The sequence below is a fragment of the Lissotriton vulgaris genome, chromosome 3_1, assembly GCF_964263255.1.
Source record: "Lissotriton vulgaris chromosome 3_1, aLisVul1.2, whole genome shotgun sequence".
In the NCBI taxonomy this organism is placed as follows: domain Eukaryota; kingdom Metazoa; phylum Chordata; class Amphibia; order Caudata; family Salamandridae; genus Lissotriton; species Lissotriton vulgaris.
The window spans coordinates 315,844,252-315,867,486 of NC_141689.1; the positions used below are offsets into that span (position 1 = coordinate 315,844,252).

General features: G+C 45.2%; 1 protein-coding gene across 1 annotated transcript in view; it reads right to left on the reverse strand.

The window, feature by feature from the left end:
- Positions 1 to 20,553, reverse strand: part of SLC45A2 (solute carrier family 45 member 2) — a 232,821-nt gene extending 212,268 nt beyond the window's left edge. Inside the window, exon 1 of the mRNA XM_086962926.1 lies at positions 19,974 to 20,553. Within this exon, the coding sequence (XP_086819052.1) occupies positions 19,974 to 20,397 (424 nt within the window). The 5' untranslated portion in view covers positions 20,398 to 20,553. The remainder of the gene's footprint in view (positions 1 to 19,973) is intronic.
- Positions 20,554 to 23,235: the final 2,682 nt, after the last annotated feature.

Below are 23,235 nucleotides of genomic sequence, written 5' to 3' on the forward strand. Positions count from 1 at the left end.
TGATCCGAGATCACTCTTGGTTCAATCGAGGATTCCTCGATGCTAGCGGAAGCTTCTCCAGAAATGAATATATAATCAATGCATGAGTAGGTGTTGTGTGGTGTTGAGAAGAACGTGTAGTCTCTCCCTGTGGGGTTTTGAAGTCTCCATGAGTCTATCAAATTAAAGCTTGAACAAAGATTGAGAAGGGTTTTGGGAGAGTTGTTGGGGCAGAAAGGACAACGGGAGTCCCAGTCTATTGTCGGGTCCAAAGGTAAGTTGAGATCGCCGGCCACTATGTTTATTGCATTATCTGGGATCGTGCAGATATGTTCACACAACTCATTCCAGAAGTCTGGGTCTTCCTTGTTAGGGTCGTATAGGTTAGTGACATAAAATTCTTTATTGTCCTTTGATAGCTTTGTGGAAATCCATCTCCCTTCAGTGTTGGAAGTACTATTTAGTATGTCAATATTATATTTCTTTGCTATTAAGGTCAGAACCCCATTCTTTTTCCCTAGTATGTCAGAGCCCACAATGTCACTGTACGGTCTGTTTCTAAGCGAGTTGAATTGTGTGGAGTCAATTTTCGTCTCTTGCAGTAAAATAATGACTCCTTTTTGTTTATGAAGATAATCCAGTATCTTCCTCCGTTTGACCAGATGGTTTATGCCTTTTACGTTTAGTGAGACAACTTTAAGACTATTGTTTTTGTGTGCCAAAGCAACAGGTGAGGTTAGCGTTGACAGGAGACCGTTGTGTACATGTAGTATGTGAAACCGACCTCGTAATGAACCGTGAGTGGGGTACTATGTACCAGAGTATCGTTAGTAGAATTTTGGAGGGTGGGCCTCGACGCAAAAAGGCAACTGAGTGATTTGCTATTAAGCTGTCTCACGTGATGACTGTGTAAGACCACAAGTAGTAACGAACGTTGGTACTATAAGTATTCTCTTGACAACCGTGAAAATATCATGTGTGTAGGTAAACCTTTTTGATTCAGCGCACAAAGTTACAGTCAAGAATTGAGATCTGGCACTAGAACATGGAAAACAACAAGACATGGGAAAAATCAGGCAACAAATCATAAAAAGAAAGAAAACACAAACAAAACTCCATCCCTACCCACCCTCTCACCAGTGCCTCCCGCCAGCCCTGAAAGTACTCAGTAGACATGGTGTCAAGGGGAAAATAGTGCCCCTCGCATGGCAGCTAACAGTCATGTTAAACATATGGGACTAATTCTTATTCCAAAGCAGCGAACTCTAACTACATAACTAGAGCTAAATTTAAGAGCTTGTTAAAAGCTGAATTGGACTTAGGAGCAGTTCAGGGTACTCCTATTGTACAGTCACTATTACGCTAACTTCTACGGCTGTCCCATTTGAGCGTTAATATGAACGTTAACAAGATATAAGGCATTTAAACGTTTACTAAGATATTAGCCTAAAAGTTAAGAGCTAGAAATAATCTAGAAGTGAACTAGTGAGGGGCCATTATCTATTAGTGAGCAGGAAGTCAGAAATTAGTATTGGCCATTGGCAACCTGAACACGTATACTGTGAACTAGATATAACATGCTGCATATGGTTAAATTGAACAAGTACATTTGCGGATAAATATCCTATTTGAGCCTTTAACGAGCTGCATTGTGCAATACGAAACTGCTGCAAATGAACAGTGATATGAACCCATTACAAAACATTAGACCAATAGACAGATACTTAGATTAACTCAGAGAGGCACTTGGAAAGGCAATCGGGTGTCTGCACTAGATGAACCTGGCGTTGCAGTGTCCACTGAGGGATTGTCTGGGCCGTCGAGGCATCTCTTCAGTTGCAGAGGGTCCGTGAAGACTTGAGTGACCCCTTGATTCATTACCCGGAATCTTGCTGGGCCTGCAAATCCAAAATGGTAGTTCAAGGAACGTAGCCTAGGCCTGAGAACAAGGAAGCCTTTCCTAACATCCACCGTCTCTTTACTGTAGTCTTGGGAGATAAAGACTTTGTTGGTTTTCCAAAGAATATGATTGTTCTTACGCATGGAGGCCAGAGGCCAGGATCTGCTCAACATGGTGGTAGCGGAGAGGCTTGTATACAATTGGTCTTGGACCTTTTTGGTTTGGTGTAATTCTTGATGGGACCTTGTGGGTCTGATCAAACTCCAAAGGATTGCTGAAGGACAGGTTAGTTGCTTGTGTGAACCAGGATTCCAGGAAGGAGACGCATGAACCAGCGGGATCCTCGGATTCCTCTGGAATACCAAAAATACGCAGGTTCCCTCTTCGATTTCTATCTTCAAGTTCAGACAGTCTTTTTGACAGAGAGTCAGTTGTGGTAGATAGGTGTTTGAGGGATTTACAGACTTTAGTTTCTGTGTCTTCCAAATGGCTTATTCTGGACTCCGTTTCTGATAGCCTGTTATTGGTATGTCTGATGTCCTGCCTGATTGCAGAGAATTCCTTCTTCATTTATTTTGCCAAATCATGAACCTCTGCCTGCTTGTTCAGTATTGTGTCCATTGTTGTGTTAATGTCTAATTTGCCTTTAGTAGGTGAGTCAGGGTTCGGTGGGTCAGCCTTGAGTCTCTTGAGGTTATTGGCCTCTTTTTCACCCATGTTGCACGTACGCGATGGTCACAGTACTTATGTAGTTTGTAGGCTACAGGCTGTAGGCAATAAAACTGTATTTTGCAGGCAGTAGGTTGTGAGAAGTAAACTTCCTTTCCTTACACGGATCTTGTAGAGGAGCTGGTAATCTGTACTCGCTGTGGCCTGTAGGTAGTGTCCCGCAGGGAAGGCTATTATATGGCCCTAGTCTCCTAGTGGTGACTTGCTGGTAAAGTGATAATAGGTTGGGAATCAGTAGTGTTAGGAAATTTCATTTTACACACCAGCGGCCATCTTAGGGTCAGGCAAAGCTGAGGTTAGAGATAGGCATCCCTAGGCGGCAGCCATTTCAAAGGCAGGCATCATGAATAAAGAGTATAAAGTATATCACAATTATCATCAGCATCACACATAAGCGCTGGGACCCTGGCAGGTTCACATTTGTCAGCTGTGCAACAGTCGAAGGGCGTCAGAGGTCTGCTTAGAGCAGTTTACAGCTGTTTTGTTAGCTTGTTCTCCTGCACTATTCCATAATTGCTGAGTTAATGTTATAAACTTTAAGATTTTCATACTGCCAGCTCATGACTAATATGTTAATTGTTAATTGCACCACTAGCGCCGATTTGCAGCTATTTTGCAGCTATTTTGGGTTGCGCTGTATGCCAAAGAGCGATCGAGTTGCTGCTCAATATATTAAATGAGAGCAATCACATTCATTACAGAGCTAGTGAAACGCTGCATCGTGAAATGCACATTAGGAAGCAGCTGCCGAGATTCAGTGCGGGTAAACAGGCCTGTGTAGCTGATTTACGGTGCGCTCAAGGGAAATGCTTCGAAACAAATGCGGTGGGATTCTTTGTGAGGTGCAGAGTACGCCCGCGCAACATACCAGGAATCAGATTTAGTTGTCTCTGAGTGATCCCGCCATCGTACAAATCAGTTCAGCGGCATACCATTACATTCCGATGTCTTTTTCTGCTTCACTGCATCAACGAGAGTTCTCACATGCGACCGCCTCTTCTGCAGCCAAGCTCCGGCGTGGTCTGGGAGATCAGGTCAAAGGCCGGGCTGTTTTTAGCTTGATAACGCCTCCAGAAACACAGGGAATTATCTCAAAAAGGAAGCAGTGGATGCACCCCGCATTCCGCCACCTTTTCTTGGTAGTGAAAATGTCACTACTTTTAAACAGTGTTCAGAACGGCGATTAGAAGCTATGTCATGGAAGGAGGTGAAGGCTCACGCCGCCATCTTCGCCGGCGTCCAAACCACAGCCAAGATTTAAGGTTCTTTCGAAAAGTGAGATGGTGAGTCTCTGTCCGCAGGTGCAGGAGGAGTGTATTCCAAAGCCTGCTGATATTATAGGAGAAGAAGCAATCCCCACACCTTATCCTTCGGGTTTTAGGGATAGCAGCCAGAATCGCAGAACGGAAGGGTTTCCTGGGACGGTGAAAGGTGAAAAGGGACCTATTAATGGAGGGGACTTTCCACAACAAAGTCTTCTGGGCTACGCAGTGGGATTTAAATGTTATTCTGTCCAGAATGGGCAGTCAGTGTAAGGTCTTCAGACCTGGCTTAGCCGATTGAGTTCTGGGAATGCCAAGCAGCAGCCGGGCAACATAGCTCTGAACAACTTGCAATTTCCTTGTTGTGGATTTAGGTGCACCCAAGTACATGGAGTTCCTATAATCTAGGCGAGAAAGGACCAAGGCCTGGACCATCATTCTTCTGGCCCGCACTGGGAGGAGGGGGAAGAACATCCTGAAGCATCCTGAGGATACCTTAGCAAACTCCTGACACTTCCACCGCTTGCTGGTCAAACTTGATAAGACTTATCGAGCCAGACACTGAGGCTTTTGATCTTGGATTTAGGAGTCGGTGTAGGTCCCAGGCATGTAGGCCATGCAAGTGTGAAATTACCATTAGACACATTTTCCAGTTGGTTTTATCTCCATTGAACCTGAGACACAAGTGTTGCATTCAGCTTGCCACCTTCTCCATGCATGATTCCAGATCAAAGGAAGAGTTGTGCGGATGGTTTAGAGCTACTACCAACTGAGTATCATCTGCGTAGCGAGCAACTAGTAGCACAATGCAACCTTCCACTTCCAATTAATCATTATAGGTATTAATCATGAATGTAATTGTAAGATTATCCATTCTTGATGATTTTAAAAGGTGTTGAACCAGTTTATGGTGACATTTTTTATTTATGTGTTCATACCTTAAAGACTTGCCTGCCTTTTGATAACTACATTGCCTTAAACTGTGTCTAGTGTATGTAGGGGTATGTTAGGAGGGTGTCACCAAAGAAATTTCAACCTACCATCATGTATAGAATTGTAAATTAATGCACAGCATTAAGTAGCATGCATAATAAAGCACTTTTCTTTTTCACAAGTAAAAGCACTGGCTTCAGAATCATTTACAGAGTGTCACAGAGGTTACCAGTGTTGGGCATATTTCATGGAATCAGGCTGTTTAGCTCTGAATCGGAAAGGAACAGTCCTGTCTTTTCAAAGAAAAGAATCAGTCCTCCCCCTTTAAGAAGCCACGCTCCTGACTGTGTAGGTAATCTGCAAACTCTTTGGTATGGAGTAAGTATTAAATTATTTATAGAACTTCTATCTCAGAAGCACGAGTGCTGCAGGTGATCAAGGAGGGTTATCAAATAGACTTCCTCTCTACCCCCCTCCCTCCAAGTAAGAGGTCTCAAGACAGCACAGTTAGAACTGAAAAGTCCTCTGTATGGTAATGGATGTGCACCCATGCCTTGAGTGCCCAACTGTACTGGTGGCTGGATTCCTAATGCTGATTTTTGTTGGCACAGGAAAACACAGAATATGCGTGTGTGCCATGACATAGGCCTATCTCACAGATTTAGGTCTTGTTGGACCAAGATGGGTGCCCAATGCGCTACCCTCACAGTGGTGGTAGGCTGCTGCCATCATTAGGACTTATGCAGCATAAGTGTGGTGGTGGCAGCATACTGCATAGTGATCACTAGGAGTGAACAGGTCATTTTTAACTGCGTCAATTGAGTGAGGCCTACAAGATCACTTAATTTTAAAGTTACACTGCTGTGTACTTAACTCACCCTTGGCCTACATCGGTTTGTTGTGAAGTTCTGTGCAACGCAGGAGCTGTGTATCTGCGCTTGGTGTTGTGTGCCTCGGAAGGGTACAATACAGGAATAATGCAGTACTGAGCAGTGCGTGCATGGTGAGTGCATGTCCTGAGTGTATGTGCGCTCATGAGTGGTACAATACGTAGAGGATGCAGTGCTGTGCAGTGCATGCCTGTTAAATGCATTTTCTGGATGTACGTGGGTCTATGAGTGATACAGTACATTAAGGATTAAGTGCTATGCAGTGTCTGTAGGTTGTATACATGCACTATGTGTATGTGTGCTTGTGGATATAGCCACACATGAAGTTCCATTTTGGGAGACCCTGGCCTCCATGGTGAAATATGGAAAGGAGGTAGAGAATTCACCCCAGACAGTTTTTTTGTATTGCTGACTTTTCAGGCCTACAAAGAGCTGGTCTCAAATTGTGTGATCCTAGGCAAATATTTTATTTACAGAGCAGCCTTTTTCTTCATTATCACATTTGACACCACATTCAAATATGAGAGTTCAGCATTTCTGCTTAACAAAAAACTATGTTGTTTGATTAAATAGATTACACGTTTGTTCCATGTATAAAAAGAATCTAGCCCACATGTAGGCCGCACATGATCCCAAACTTGCCTCTTAGTTCACTAATAGCACTGCCATCCACGCAGGGGCAGGAGTGCGTCTCAGTTCGTGTTTAAAAAGTCCCTTTTAATAAATATATTACAAAAGGATGATGTGGTAGTGCTCTGTCATTTACAGACAGTAAATTTTCAATTGAAATAGCTAAAATCATTCCCACTAACATGCAGTTTTACTGATAAAACTATTTCGTGTATAAACAATATTCTGTGAAAATTTGGTTTCAGCAAATTTATTTGTCATTTGCACATCACCAGGTAAAGTGTCCAGATTTAATTTTATCGTAGTTAAATATTTTTTAATCTCACAAATACGAAAAAATGGGCTTTTAAAACTGCTAAAATATATTTTGAAATGTTAGTACAGTTCACTTAGCCATTTAAATGTTGTATTAGAAAATAAAATTACACACTACTACAGCCTTTCATTTCACACTTTGTATACAGAGAAAAGAAAATTGTAAAATGTAAACTGGCTTCTTCTGGCATCTATCTCTGAACACAAAGCAAATGTGGCAAGAAACTAATAAGCTTTAAAAAGCATCTTTATTGCTCCTTCACTTTCTGAATGAACAGAACACCTGTTCTTTGTCAGCTCACCAGAACGGGCGAGTAGGCCCTAAATATTGCTCACCTTGAAAAAAATCTGGCTTGCCATAGCGAGTGGGTTAGGAGATATCTCAAGGCCTGATTTCTGTAAGCTCAGTGCAACACTGATAGAAAATGGGAGAGCCAGGTTTCTCTTGTCATCTTTAAAGGGTACTCTTTGATTCAGTTAAAGGTCAAGAAATCAATCAGGGGCTTTTACCTACTCACTCAGAGGGTCTCAGCCGAAAAAAGCCAGGAATTGAGACTCTTCCGAAAGGTGTGCGGGGTAGGGGAGCGTCGATGTTGACTGGGAGCTCGTTCCATGCCTTGGTTGTGATGTAGGAGAAGGCTCTTCCACCTGCTCTGGTTCTGAGGATGCACGGGTCTCTGGTAGGGCGAGGTTGGGAGAGCGGAGGTTCCTTTTGGGTATGTGGAAAAAGTTTTTGTTGAGGTATTTGCGTCCGATATTGTGGAGGGATTTGAAGGCATGGGTGGGTAGCTTGAAGATTACTCTCTTCTCAACGGGGAGCCAGTGGAGGTTTCGTAGGTGTTGGGTCATTTGCTCATGTTGTGCCGAGAACGAGTCTGGCTGCGGTGTTCTGGATGGTCTGGAGTTTGTGTAGCAGTGAGTTGTTGATTCCAGCTTAGAGGGTGTTTCCGTAGTCCAGTCAGCTAGATATGAGTGATGTTGCATTTTTTCTTTGTGTTGGTTAGCAGTAGAAATAAAGTACTTCTCTTTTTCATAAAAGTGAGTATTAGAGCTGTCCACTATCCTGTATCCACCTCCCACTAGAGAAAACCTTGGACTGCTTGACCACATTACTACTAAGAGACCAGCACAGGGGGTGTACTTGGCTTAGCTGCTCAGGATCCATAGTAGGCTGTGCCCTGGGACATAATAATAATGGAATGGAATAAGTTTTTATATAGCACGATAGCTACCCGCAGGCGTCCTAGCGCTTTAACAGAGTACAGGTGGGTGAAGCGGGTCGAGGTTATCTGCTGAAAAAAAAGGTTTTTAATTTTCTACGGAAAAGCAGGATGTTAGGTTCTGATCGGATAGAGAGTGGGAGGGAATTCCAGAGCCTAGCCGCGTTTGTTGAGAACATTCTTCCTCCACTTCTTTCTCTCTTGAACCTGAGAATGATGACTTGGAAGGCGAGGGTCGACCTCAGCTGCCTGTTGGGGTGGTAGGGGGTGATTAAGGTATGATTCAGGGTTGCTCCTTTCCTTCAGTAAGCACGGTGGGCGATGCACATGCTTTTGAAGTTGACTCTATCCTTTACTGGCAGCCAGTGAAGGGCTCTTAGTTCAGATTTCACTGATTGCCGGCGGGGGATGCGTAGGAGAGTACGAGCCGCGCAGTTTTGGATAACCTGCAGTTTTTTTAGGGTGGATTCGGGGGCTCCTAGGTAAAGGGCATTTCCGAAGACCAGCCGGGAGAGGATTAGACCCTGGACCATGATCTGTCTGGCCTTGAAAGGGAGGAGTGGTAGGATCTTTCGTATGAGTCTAATAATGCCTATACAGGTGGCTGCTAGTTTGGTTGCCTGGTGGCCGAAGGTTAATGCGTTGTCCAGCCAGATGCCCAGGCTCTTGATGGAATCCATGGCTGGGGGTGCGGGGCCTAGTGCTGGCGGCCACAGAGTCAATGGATTTTTGGGGGGAGTTGCCCAGCACCATTAGCTCTGTTTTGTCGCGGTTCAGCTTCAGGTAGGACTGGCTCATCCAGGTGCATACTGCTTCCATGCAGCCTCTGAGATCGCTGGAGTAAGAGGAGGGATGAGTCAGGGTAACCACCAGTTGCGTGTCGTCGGCGTAAGACACGACTTGAACGCCGAAAGGGCGTATTATTTCTGCGAGGGGGAGCATGTAAATGTTAAACAGTGTGGGGCTCAAGGACGAGCCCTGTGGAACCCCACAGCTAAGTGGTTTTCTGGGCGAGGTGGTATTGCCCTCACAGACACGGAAAGAGCGGGTAGAAAGAAAGGAGTGTAGCCAGGCCGCAGCAGTGGAGGTTATCCCTCGCTCTGTCATTCTGTGGCGTAAGATGTCATGATTCACAGTGTCGAAGGTGGCACTGAGGTCCAGTAAAATGATGGCCGCAGTGCCGTCCTGATCCACGATTTTTCTAGCTCCTTCTGTTACTGCTAATAGAGCAGTTTCTGTTCCGTGCATGGGGCAGAACCCAGTCTGAGAGATGTCCAGAGAGTTGTTAGTTTCCAAGAATTCTGTAAGGCATTGGTTTACGTGTTTTTCCGCGATTTTAGTTATCCACGGTAACAAGGAGATCGGGCGGTAGTTCCCCGGATTCATCGGATCTAGATTGGGTTTTTTCAGGAGAGCCTTCACTATAGCTGGTTTCCACTTCGGGGGGACAAGCCCTGCTGAGAGAGAGTTGTTGATCAGGTTCAGAATGATGGGGAGGATGATGGAGGTAATAGTTCTTAGGAAACGAGCTGGGGCTGGGTCACTAGGGGATCCAGACTTAACTAGTAGTATTATGGTTTCTAGGTTGGTAGGCTCCAGAGGAGGAACGTTTTCCAGGTAAGTAGGAGGGGTAGGTCTGGTGTACTGCTGTGCTGATAGGGGGTGAGGGGGTGGGGGGAAGGAGGAGTAGATCGTGGCTATTGTGTTGTAAAAATAGTCGGCCTGTTCATTGCAACGAGTTTGTGCGGTCAGAGGATCTGGTAGCTTGTCTGGGAGTTTTAGCAAGCTTTTTGCTATCTGTTAAATCTCCTTAGGTTTGGATGCTGCCCGATATTCAGTTTTGCTGGTGTGTGAGTAGTCAAGGCGCCATTTCCGTTCCAGTCTTTTGCATTCTCTCTTAAGAGTGCGCAGGTCCTGAGAGTACCAAGGGGCATTTTTAGGTCTCTGTTTGGATTTGATGTCCTTAAGTGGAATAGTGGAGTCTAAAGAGGTGGTAATCCATTTATTAAAGTTGTCGTTGCTGATGATCGGATCGGGGTTGTTTTCCGGGGCAGAAGCTTCCAGTGTGGATGTCCACAAGTTGGTATTGAGTTGTGACCATTTGCGGTTTCTGCTTGGGGCGGGGGGTGGTGTGGGGCGAGATTCTGCTGGTGCCCAGGAAAATGGGATCATAAAGTGGTCCGTCCATGGGAGGGTGATGGGTGGATTAACTGTAAAATGGGTAGAGTTACTAAAGATTGGGTCCAAAAGGTGACCTTTTTCGTGGGTGGGTTGCAGTACTAGCTGGGGGAGATCTAGTGCCAGTAGATTATTTCGTAGTTCGGCGGCTGCCAAATCCAGGGGGTCATCCAGGTGCACATTTAGGTCGCCTAATAGAGTGTAATTAGGTGATGAGCAGACACCACTGGCTATCTCTGGGGCGAGTTGGTTTATAAAGTAAGTCGGAGTGCCGGGTGGTCGGTAGATAAGAGTCCCTGAAAATGTACAGGTAGGGGAGAAGTCCCATGAGAAAGTGAGGTGTTCGCAGCTGGATAGGTTAGTTGAAGAGGAGCGGCAGGTGTAGCAGTTTTTATAAATGATAGCTATGCCGCCGCCTTTTCCAGAAGAGCGATCTGCTCGAAGAATTTGGTATTCTACAGGGAGTGCTTGAATGACATCGGGTCGGAGTCAGTTTGGAGCCATGTTTCCGTGAGGAAAATGGCGTCGGGTCTTTGTCCGAGATCAGCAGGGATATTTCTGTGGCATGTTTAGGGAGGGATCTGCAGTTGAGTAGGAACATGCGGAACGAGGCGGGGGGGGGTGGTAGGGTGGCTTTGATACTTACAGTGTGGACAGTTGAAGTGTTTTGTAGTGGGGTCCCATGATGCGAGGCAAAGATTATTAGTGTATCCTCGTAGTAGATGTAGTTTGTTGGAGGAGTACTGTGTGGGAAAATTTTTGCCAGCGGTCGTCCCCCTGGTCCCGGTCGGTCGCAGACTGGCTTGCCTTTGGCACGCCTTCGGCGCCTCGCCGCCGCTGCGTCCGTCTGCTGCGCCTCCTGGGTAAGGAAATCATTTTGTAGGGCTAGGGCCTCGGGTGGGAGGGGCCTAACACAGGTGATCGGGTCCCTCACCCAAGATGGTGGGCCCGGAAGTTCAAAATGCGGCAGGGGAGCCGAAGGCTCTGTCGATTTCTCGAGGGGGGGGCAAGATGCACTATCACTCTGCGTCGGCCTGAATAGTAAGTACCAGAATACAAGATGTAAATTTTAAAAGGTGCAATTTATACAGCGTTCGATTTTCAAAGTGCGCGTTTAAAACAATATATGGCTTTTTTAAATCAAGCTGCAAGTTATTAGCGCTGTCCCGGCTTCCGCCTCAGGACCAAGCAACACACCACACTCACTCTTAGTCAGTGGGTGAATGGTGTAAATCGTTGTTCTTTTGTAGGGCTAGGGCCTCGGGGTGGGAGGGGCCTAGCACAGGTGATCGGGTTCCTCACCCAAGATGGTGGACCCGGAAGTTCAAAATGCGGCAGGGGAGCCGAAGGCTCTGTTGATTTCTCGAGGGGGGGGGGAGGGCAGGATGCGCTATCACTCAGCATCGGCCTGAATAGTAAGTACCAGAATACAAGATGTAAATTTTAAAAAGGTGCGATTTATACAGCGTTCGATTTTCAAAGTGCGCGTTTAAAACAATATATGGTATATACAAGTTTATAAAGCACCTGGTTACACTAGGCTAGTGTGTTCCCGCACTAAGGTACCTACAAGCAAAGAAACAGATCACCAAACGCCATCCCCCCCCAATTCAAACCCGGACACCCATTATCAAATCAGTGAGAAATAGGAAGGTGTCAATTTCCTATGGAAAGCTGTCTCCGAGCCCTCCAACCGAAGCCCCCCAGGGAGTTTGTTCCACTGTTGAGCCGCCATGAAACAGAAGGAGCGCCCGCCCATTCTTGTCCTCCTGATAGTGGGTATTTTGACCTGCCCCATTCTGCTAGATCTAAGTTGGCAGGAAGGGGTATACGGCGTCAGAAGGTTATGTAGGTATGTGGGCCCCTTCCTGTGTAGAATCTTATGGCTCACATACAGAGACTTAAACAGGATTCGCTCCTTGATTGGGAGCCAATGCAGGGCAACCAGGGCCTTCCTGGAGGAGGCTCTCTTGGGTAGCATCTGAACCATGCGGGCTGCTGCATTTTGGATACGTTGATGCCTCTGTATGCAGTTGACATTAGCACCCAGGTAAAAGAGATTTCCATAGCCCAGCCTAAAAGTTACCAGAGTGTGGACCATGGTTTTCCTGGCTGTGGTAGGCAGCAGGTCCAATGTCTTACGAGTCCGTGCAAGACTCCAAAACATGTACCTGTCACCCGCCTTGTATGGTGCTCAAACAAGAGCTTGAGGTCAAGCCACACCCCTAGGTTCTTGACCTGTTCACTAGGCACTGGGATAAGACCCAGGGTCTGTGGCCACCAAGCCGATGTCCAGACAGAAGGTGCTTTGCCAACAACCAGCACTTCCGTTTTGCTCCCATTCAATTTGGCCATCCATACTGCTAGTTCTTGCATGCACGTGTTGAAATTGATGGCTGCCTTATCAGCTTGTGCTAGGGACACCACCAGTTGCATGTCATCAGCGTAGGACACGACTTCGACACCAAACTTTCCAGCAATCTCTGCCACAGGGGTGACATAAAGATTGAATAGCGTCGGACTGAATGTGGACCCCTGTGGCACCCATTCTTTGGCACAATGCCGGAACTAAAGGAGAGCTATAACAGATGCCTGATATAACGTTCAAGGCACTCCATACTCCCGCTCAGCACCCCGGGCCTAGCAGGATCTCTGGGGGGAAACCAGACTTAATGTTGCTCGCTATCTTTATTAAGATCTTGTGGTCAGGGAAGATGAAGGTGTCCAGACCTTCTCCTCCTTTTATGTTACTGGGGGCCGCAACCTCAGGGCGCCCCACCCTTGCTGAGACCGGGAAGGTGGAATATATCTTCTCAACCTTCTCAGCAAAGAACTCTGCTACCCGGTTATAGGATTTCACTGAACCTATAATTGGTGCAGCGATATTGGCCAAGCAGTAGATCTCTTTGTGAATGGTAAACATCTGTTTTACCGAGCTGTCAGCACTCTCGATTCTCTCCTTATAGTAGGACGCTCTCAATTTCCTGATGAGGGCATGATAGCGCTTGAGACTCACTTTGTACCCTTACATACCCAGAACCGGGAAATCCCTTTTCCATCGTCGTTCCAAGCGTTTACAGGCAGCTTTTGCCATTCTGAGCTCATCTCCAAACGAAGGGGCTGATGTTGCTTGCCTTCTGGGCGCCTTAGCGGCTAAGAGTGCACAACTGTCAAGTGTCTCCATGATGTGCCTATCTAAGGCCTCACAGGCCGAGTCAATCTCCCGCCCGCCCGGGGGTCCACCCTGTAAGAGTGCTTTGTTAAAGTTCTCTTGAGAGAAGCTCGCCCATCTCCTGTGTTTTGTCCTGAATTCCACTACCTTTTGTGTCTTTCGTGCTGGCATCTGCACCTTAAAAGAGATCACAAAATGATCCGTCCGGTCCCCTGGTCGGATCAGGTATAAAAGTTCTCAACCCCCACGGTTCAGCCCGTAGCCCCTGCGTGCCACAAGGCCCTCTGAAAGGGGATCTGACAAAAAACATGTGGGGAAGACGACAGCATTCATAAACACTATTCATGACTTGCAAATTGAGAGGAAAGGAGCCCGGTATCTATTCCACTCTTTCTAGTCCCCAGGCTAATGGGGAATTTCAGATGGTGATAGATGAAGTTTCTGGAACAATAAAAAGGATACCATTCCACAAAGAGACACTTTAGAAAACCACTCTGTTAATAGCAGCAACCAAATTTATGGTAATAATGGATGTGATGAAAGCATACTTTCATATTCCCATACCTTCAATGCATCAAAAGTACCTGAGAGTTTGCGATCAGAACAAGCGCTTCCTATTTCGTGTCCTCCCATTTGGGCTCAAGTCAGCACAGTAGTTCAGCTTCACCTTCAGGGAAAAAGCATCTATCTATATTTAGACAACTGGCTCCTACATCCTCCAAAACAACCACAAAGAATGGTCTGAGGGCAATACATGAATGTCTAAGTCAACATGGATTCTTGAAAGAAGTATCAGACTGAGCTGTACAAGGACTGAGCTTTTATTGTAGTGAGGTTCAGGACATAACTGAATATGGTATTTCTACTGGATTACATCATAGCTGCCATTTATCATCAGGTTTTGTTTGGATCATATTGAAGAGGTCATAGACCCCAACAAGGATGGTTCCGACGCTGCAAGACACATGAATCTTCATGTTCCGGCAGGCCTACCTTCACACGTATCCTTAGTTCTTCACCTAAACAATTTCTGGTTGAAACTCCGATTACCAGATCAAGTAATACAGTCCTTACAATTGTGACTAGATGTGAACAATTTGAATAAAGGTCTTCCTGTCCATGCCGGGACCCTTGTTTCATAATAACAGATGGAAGTTATTTTGGATGCAGGGCCTTTTATTGATACTAGTCAACACACGGGAGATGGTCTCTTCCAGGCAGGCTTCACTCACCCCACCGAAAAGAGAGGATGGCAGAATTCAGAGCATTAAAAAGATTCAAGGCGGTCAATTCAGGGGAAAGTGCCCTAGTAAGGTCAGACAATATGATATCAGTTTCCTGCATGAATCATTGAGAGGAGAATTGCAACAGAGAACTGGGCCCGATAGCCACTCAGATATGATCATTGACAGAAAGGCACCTGGTGTCTCTGAACTCGATCTATATGAGGAGGGTAGACAACAACGAGGCAGGTCACCTCAGAAGTTATTTTTCCACAACTCTGTTGGAGAGGTATCTTTCTCTTCTGATTTTTGAAGTGATATACAAAAATGTACAGGACCCTGTTTTCAGATCTGTTTGCAACCAAACGAATGCTCAATATCAACATTTTTGCTCATGGTTTTCGGAGAGGGAAGATGGGTAGTAAATGCCTTATCAACCGAGTAGTCTCAGATGTTTCTGCCAGATTTTCCCACTTTCCAATTGATATCAAGGTTGTTGCAGAGATCAGGGAAGGAAGTCAGGTTCTATTCTGGTTCCCATTTGTTCTGTCCCTAGCATTGAAATCCCCTTAGTGTCTTTCTTTGAATCCATTGCCCCTGCAAGACAGTCTTCTTTCACTTCCTGTTCCAAAGCATTAACTTCTTTCAGTTAGGAAGTTCAAAGAAAGGGCTGATAAGGAAAAACCTACTACCTCATTTAGGTAGTACACTTCAAAACGTATGTAAATCTTCTACATTCAAATCTTATGTCATGCACTACAGTAACTTTCAGGAATGGCATGTTAAAAAATCTGTCTCACTTAAACTGTAAAACCTCAATGATTCCCTAACTCTTATCATACTGAGTTGCAATGCCCTGGGAAAATTTGGCAGACCTTAGCTTCACCTTTAGAGAAAAGTTTTTTCTTTGGCTTGTCCAAATATTAAAGCTTTGACCCCAGGTTGATAGTCCTTTACTCCTTCTCGGCTAAAATGCAGTTAAAAAATATTTACTTCTGGAAATTCACGAAAGCCATATAGCTGCACTTAATGCTAGGACATATACTGTGGGTGGACTTTTGAGGCTTACTTTAATAATTGGGCCTCCAATTTGGTCTGACATTGGCTGTGAATTTGTGTGTTTATTAAAAGTCTGTCTCTCTCTCTGTATTGGCTGGCTTCACTATGAGCATTCTGCTCTTTCACAAGAAGCATATCCGCACACAAAGGAGTTTTCTTCAGTGCCAGTAACTACTGTGGCAGTGTCTGCTTTTTGAGACCAAAAAATGTTCTGCTTTTGCCAATGTTTGTTATAATGGGGAGGGCCCAGCAGCTCCCACACCAATGCGGTTTTACAAAAACCATGCCAAAACAATTCACACACTGACAAAACTAAAAAGCTGACCACTAATTTCAGACCTATTGGCTTTGCCAATGCTGGTTTATTTTTGTCTCCCATAATCTTATTGAAACTGGTTACACTGATTTTCCATTATATATATTTTTGGGGAATACTAGCAGGCATCAGCTCATCTTACCATTGATGCTGCAAAGAAATTATACCTGAAATTTTATAGTAATTTAGTGGGGAAAAAAAATCCTGCTTTCATTTTTTATCAACATTTTCTTTTGAAAGAAAAGAATAATCAATCTTGCTTTCAAGTTTCTACAAATATTTGCAACAAATCAGAGAGCATTCTGGGAGCATTACAGATAGCTTCATATTGCTAAAATTTGAAAATGTGTGTACACATTTTTATACTGGAACAGCTGTCAGTAGTGCAGTTGAAGCTTACAACATTTATTTAGAGCGCTCACCCTAATGATAAAAAGGCTTTCAATGAATGAACCATAAATACAAGTTTGAACAGCATTAACATATGAACAAAAATATTACTTTAACTGCAGACCGTGCCCTTCCCTGATCCATAATGAGATATTGCAAACTGGCAGCCAAAGGGTTTGTGCCGCAGGGGGTTTGGCCTACTTGTCCCAAGGACAAAATACACATGAAAACTTGTTGCCCTTGACTCCAAACAGTATGTCCTGGGCGTCGGGCTATAGCAACCCACCCATGCTTCCCATGACTTTCGGTCTTGGTTTGCGGTAGTTTTGGTCAGACAAGAGTATGCTGGGTAAGCGAAGTCCTTTATGGCACCCAGAATGGGGAGCCAGAGGATTTGGAGTAATGACTGGTACAAAGTCTTTAGCACTGAGAGTAATGAAGAGTTCCTGTAAGAGATATGGGATAATAATGACTATTTACCGCAGGAACATTACAGTGCTCAATTTCAATTTCAAAGAGAAAAATTAATAATCCAGGTGTTTTGAAGAATCCATGGACTTTGCAAGGAGTTACCCAGGCATATCTGTACTTGCTGCAGAAGACACACAGAATGTCCGATTTCTATTTTTACATGAGTTTGATTTTAAAGAAGAATGACATTCTCGAAACCTGCACGTGTGGAAATGATGTAAAATACATCTAGTGCCTAACACAAAACAAGAGTAAAATTATATGGGAAAGAGGAAGAAAAAGATTATATAAAATGCCTGCCCAGTGAATTGTTGGACTGTTTGTTGGAACCTCAAAAAGAAAACCCATTTATTTATTTATTGAAAAGCAGATGCTTAGCTCAGTCAGTGAAATTAGAGGGTGGGCGATGTATTATTTCCCAACAATTACCGCAACGTAATAATCTACACTGTCACACCTATGCAACTGAGTCCCAGCAGTGCGATACTCACTGAAGCGCTGCCTAACTGTTAAGGGTGCATGCGCTGCGCCAGGCTTGGGCTAGGCTGCTGGCAGGCTCGCACTCACTGCTTAGTGCTACATTTGTATCAATTTGGGGATTCCCCGACTCACCACGCCTGACGTCATCGAGGGCCTAGGCAGGTTGAGTAATATATGCCGGCGCCGCAGAGGACGTCACATCCTGGTGCTGGAGCGGGGAGTTTAGTCTGTTGTGGAAGAAGGCGGCTTGCAGCTACTGGTTTGCGGGCAGAGCCACAAATTTGAAACACCACCGATGGTAGGTCACTTTTCTAACAATAGTAGTGATGGTTTTCTATACTAATGCCACAGTAAAGTAGGTCGACTAAAATTGGCAAGTAAACATTCTTAAATTTATCACAAGAATATGTCCTGAGCTATTTAAATATTGCTTCTTAATCAACAAAATAGCAGAACAGTCCCCTTTCCAGATGCCGCCCTACTGATATACAGATGTCAGAGCACAGCGCGCCCGCCATGCCCTGCGGTACAGCCCAGGGAGGGGATATGAACCAGTGACCACAAGGCTTCTGCGTAGAGTGTCTGCTGCAAGCGAGAGAGCTCACTGAACTGTAAACACCGAGGCTGCATCTGAGCCTGTGAGCGGGAGGGCGTTACATGAAATGAGGGCAGACCCCAGCCACCACACATGATCACACACACAAGGTAAGAGTTAACTATCACCCCACTTGATCCACACATGATCACACATGCAAGGTAAGAGTCCTCTATCTCCACACTTGATCGGGGAATACACCTCATGTAGTGAGCACATTCACCTCATGTTTACGCCCTCATCGATAGTCACGCGATTCCCTGCATCTTTCCTAAAATCAAGCGTGCATTTATTTATAACGTGAATGAAGGTTGGTGTGCATCGGAGTCTTTTATACTGTCAGCGATGTCAGTGAACACCTGCCCTAAACGTTGTTGTCGCCGTCTGTAGTCTGAAAAGGTTACATCAATGGTTTAGTAGTGCTTAGTAATGTTAATCCTTTTCAGTCAGTGGTAGAATCTGTATAAACTGCTACTTAGTGGTCAGTATCCCCGCCTGTCACGCGGGAGACCGGGGTTCAATTCCCCGACGGGGAGCCAACAGCAACTCATCCGATGCTAGGCAACTAGCCTGCATTCACATAAACATTCTAGATTGCCCTACTTAGCTAGATTCTACCACTGACTGAAGAGGATTAACATTACTAAGCATTACTACAAATGATTCTTAACTTTTTGATTATTGTAAACCCCCGCTAAATTACTACTGGTAGCTAGAGATCCTGGCTTCAGCAGTCAATCTGAACTTCAAACCAATATTAAAAATACAGAAACACTTATGCATCAAACAGATACAATAAATATTACATCATTTGTTTAATTCACAAACAAACCCCATTACCCCATAAAATCTACATTTTAAAGGGATGGTTGACATGATTCCTTGTAATCTGCTGTGTGTTATGTATCATTTCCTAGACTGGTTTACACATGTATGATTTATTGCATCTGCACTATGTGTGTGTGAAGTAGAGTGCTCCGACACGTTAAGTGAACAACACCTAACAGCTGTGATAGACTGTAAATTCGGTAGAGCTATTAGTAAAGAATGTGCCAGGTCAGTTGCCATTCATGTTCTACATCCAACAGGTTGCATCACTTAGAAATCCAACTATTGCGCATAAACTATTGTGCATTTCCAAAGTTATGAATACCTGAAGCAAAGGGCTGTTTATGATTACAAGTTTCTCGAGTGAGAAGTAATAATCAGATTTAAAAAATCCAACGCTAATCTATTTGGAACCAACATGGTTACGATTTTTGCCGAATCCGACTTTCGGGGAAACACACGTGGATATTTGTGCTTATCGCACTAAAATCTACATGTTCCAGAAAATACTCCTGATAAATTAAATTCAGATAGGTTTGACTTACCAAAATTAAACGTAGGGTGCAAACTTTATTGCACCCCGTATTTACAGGGGTGAGATAAACATTAGACCAGTTCTAATTGCAATCCGAGCGCAAGGAGCACAAAAACAGATATATCCTAAACATATAAGGACCCTGATTGTGTGTACTTCTATCCTACTCTCTACTTTAGCTCCCATAAAAGCAAAACGGCTGTCTAATATTGAGATGATCACTGCGGTGCTGAATGCCCCCACACTCCCACACCCACACACCCCCATAACAACAAAGGTATAGAAGCATTCTGTCAAGACTGATCAAAAGATAAACAAGTGAAAATTACTTATCTGAGGGTACAAAGGGCAAGAAATAATATGTGAAACTTGTGGTCATACAATGTTTTAATACGTTAACTCCTTTGCGCTCCCCAATCCGTGTGAGGTTTGATTAGTCATAAAAAAATACTTTAAAAAAAAAAGTGCGGAGTAAGGTACCCACACCTGTGCCTCGTGTACAGCTGACCTACCATAGGTCAGCTTGCTGACAAGAGAGCGTTTGTCATGTGCGACATGGACACCTTTATTCCACCCTGGCTCTCTCCCTGGTAAAACGTTGCATTCTGGGACCTCTAGTTTCTCTTATTGCATGTGATGGCGCGGGCTAAACTTGGAAAGAGCTAGTCCCGGACTGGATGCGCTCGGAATGAAACTGTGGCAGTAGGTCTGTCTGCAGGTGTCACGCGCAAAGTAACCGCGAGTTAACCTTGCCTCCCTTTAATCCACAACGGGCAGTAATGCCGCCCATATCATTTAATTTGGACCGGGACTCATTGAAACGAGGCTGCGCTTTCAGGTGTGGCCTGCGCCAGAGGAGTCTGCTCACCTGACACCGCGGTGTCGCCGTTGAGGTACAGGGCCGTTCCGAGCACCATCATGATCCCCAGGGCGAGAATGTAGGGCCGCCGGCGGCCCCACGGGGAGTGGCAGTGGTCGCTGGCGGAGCCGGCCACGGGCTGCAGCACGAAGCCCAGCACGGGGCTGATGAACCAGACCAGGCTGTAGAGGCTGCGCGGTAGGCCCACGCTCAGCAGCACCGGCATGACGTACGATGCCTCCACCGCGTAGCAGAACTCCCGGCCGAACATGACCATGCTGTGCATGACCAGCCGGCCCGTGGGCCTGCGCGCCGGCTCCAGCTCCCCCGGGGCGCGCTTCAGGTCTGCGTCGCTGGGCTTCTTGGGCAGGCCTGACATGCCGCGAACCTCGTAGGCCAGGGCCGGCTGCAGGGTTTCCTTGGGGAGAGTCATGGTAGGCGGCCGAGCGGGAGCGTGTGGAGCTCACATGTGAGGAAGGGGTCTCCTGACTCTCACCCCAGCGGAGCTCGTCTGAGAGGAGTGGCGCCCTCCAGCCCTTCCTGCGTCCGAGACATCACAAGTTGTGGAAAGCTTCACAAATCCTTTGTCGAGGCTCATTAAAGATGGATTTTAGCAGGGGCATGCCTGCGGTGCTCCACCCTTGAAAGAAGTTAACTGTTTTTGGATTCTACATTGGATTGGTAGAAAAAAATCAACCCCGTAAAGCACGTGGGACAGGAAACTAAAAAACATGAATGTCATTTTTATAATTACACGTTTAAATATTTCAAGGACTGAACTCAAGGCGGTCTCTTGAACTTTCTGCGGTCGCTCACACTGTGCGGAGGTTTTCTGAGGAGATTTGAATTAAGACAACCCACAACATCCACGACGTTTCTTCAGAAGCAGCCCGAAACCGTTAGCAAATAGTACACAGAGTATTCACGGAGACCATTATATATAAGGACGCTAATAAAGCAATATTATGTACAGAATTTAGCCAGCGGACACGTGCATTAAAATAGAGTGGGGACTGTGACCTAAGTAGAGTTATGGGGGGGGGGGGGGGGGATTTGGGGGCAGATTTGGGGCCAGATAGGTAAAATAAACAGAATATAATATCGAATAACTGTTTTGTTGGGTTTCACCTACTGGTGACTGTATATAAAATATAATGCACACAGATTAAATAAAACAGACATGCATGATGGGCTGCACGCAGTATAAGAAAGGCTTCCACAAAATGTGCAAAAATATTAAATATTTACGCGTTTACACTGCTTTCAAAAGTTGTAATTTTACTATGACTGAGTCAGGCTGTACCTAGTACAAACCTTCAATAGTAAGTAAAACTTTATTGTTTGAGTAATTAAAATCATTACAATCATCTGTTTGTCGCATCACAGAATATTAAAAGTAGCATTCATTTGAGGTTATATAAAAAAAACGATATAAAATTAATTCACGTGATTTTAGCAACTTATTAGTCATGTTAAAAAAGGACACTTGGGAGCCGTTATTGTCCCGTAGGAGTTAGCGTCTACTAAAAAATGAACACAAGGTTTAAGCCAGGATTATGGAGGTACATAGTTGGTACTGCTAAAAACTACTGCTTAGTCATTTGTTTATACTGCGTTTTTGCGCTGTTCTGGTTTTTAAATAGAAAGAGACTTACAGCCATTAAAGTTTCTTTACTGTAAGTTCTCTATTCCTTTTTAACTTCACTTTTCCCTACACTTTCACCCTTTGCACTGCACTTTGTTCCATTTGGTGATCCCACGCATGGTCAACAAGCGAGTGTCCTGGTTCGGTTTTGGGACTCATACCCAGGCTCTATTGGTTCTCTCTGCTCCCACTCGCGTTTGTAAATGTTGAACTCTTTGAGCATTGGGGCATGGGCACGTTCCGTTCTCGTCCCCTCTTGTCTTCGTGATGCGGATCCATCTCTGCCAACACACCTTGTCTTCTTGACGGAGTAATGAGACAGTCCTTTCCCACGCCAAAGTATAGTGTCCCATATGGTTGTCTTTCTTCTGAAAACCCTTGGAGTCAGCCTCGCAAACCCCGTCAGGGGTGACGGTACCCTCCTCAGGTCCGGATATGACTGCAGCAGACAGGACAAGTTGCTCGACGGGGTAATCAAATGTTCTGAGACATCTGCGTGAGATATGTTGGTTTGGATGGGTAGAGCAGTCTGAGTCCAAGGCCCGTTTAGGTGATCGGTGCCATGGATGTTGTCGTGAACTTGATTCTGTTGACCCCAATGATCGTACCGACATGTCTTCTGAGTCAGAGAGGTCCATTGTTGCTTTTCTACGGGACCCTTCTTTCAAATGTGTTTGGACTGATACACTTCTTGAACTGGTAGGCTGTGACAAACTGCTCTTAGATTTAGAGTTGTCTTTGGGACACTTCTTGGGGTATGTGTCTCGACATGTCTTCCATGCTGTTGCAGTGGAATGATTGTCTGACAACCAAGCGTGTATTTCTTTTGTTCGATCCCAAGGCCTTTCGTTGCTGCCCTTCTCGTATGATGTTACTGGTCTCCTCTCAGTTCCCTCATTTTCACGGGTGTCCTGAGTGTACTTGCTTATCACTTCCTGGTGTTGGAGTGAATCACCCAGTTTTGTGAGATCTCTTTCGTCTTCATGCTTGCTGGGGGCCCTGGTGTCTGTGTCCCGGGAGTGGTGTTTTCTCCGTCTGCATGTTTCTTCTGACTTGTCTGTGAAGACCCGCGGGTTGCTCAGGTGTGTTTGTGTATCGGCTCCCAGAGTTGACATGACTGGTCCGGTGTTCTGTAGCTTATCTTTCCTTCATACTTGTTGAGTAGGCTGACATTGGTTCCATCCATGTGATCTATCCCACTAGACTCTTCTTCAGAATAGTTGGTACCATTTGTTGAGTGACTCCTTGAAGTTAAATAATTTCCTGAGGTTATGTCCGTGAGGCTGTCATAATCCTGGATCATCCCAGTCTTTTGTCTTCGCGTTATTGACTCATAGTCTTTCATGTAATTTTGTCTCTCCCGCTGTCTTGGCTCTAATCTACCTTCGCCCTTCCTCTTTCTGGTTTCGGTTGCCTCTTGAATTTTATGCTCTGACATGAGGGAGGTCTCCTTTCGCTTATCTTCTCTTCTTGCATTGATATGCAATTCTCTTGACAACTCTCTTGTTTCGGCTCTCTCTCCAGCTTTAGCCCTCCTGACGATTTCCTTTAACGAGAATTGCCTTTGAAGTATCTTGCGCTGTGCGTCCGGTTTTGAACAGCTCTCAATCGCCCGAAGGTGGATCG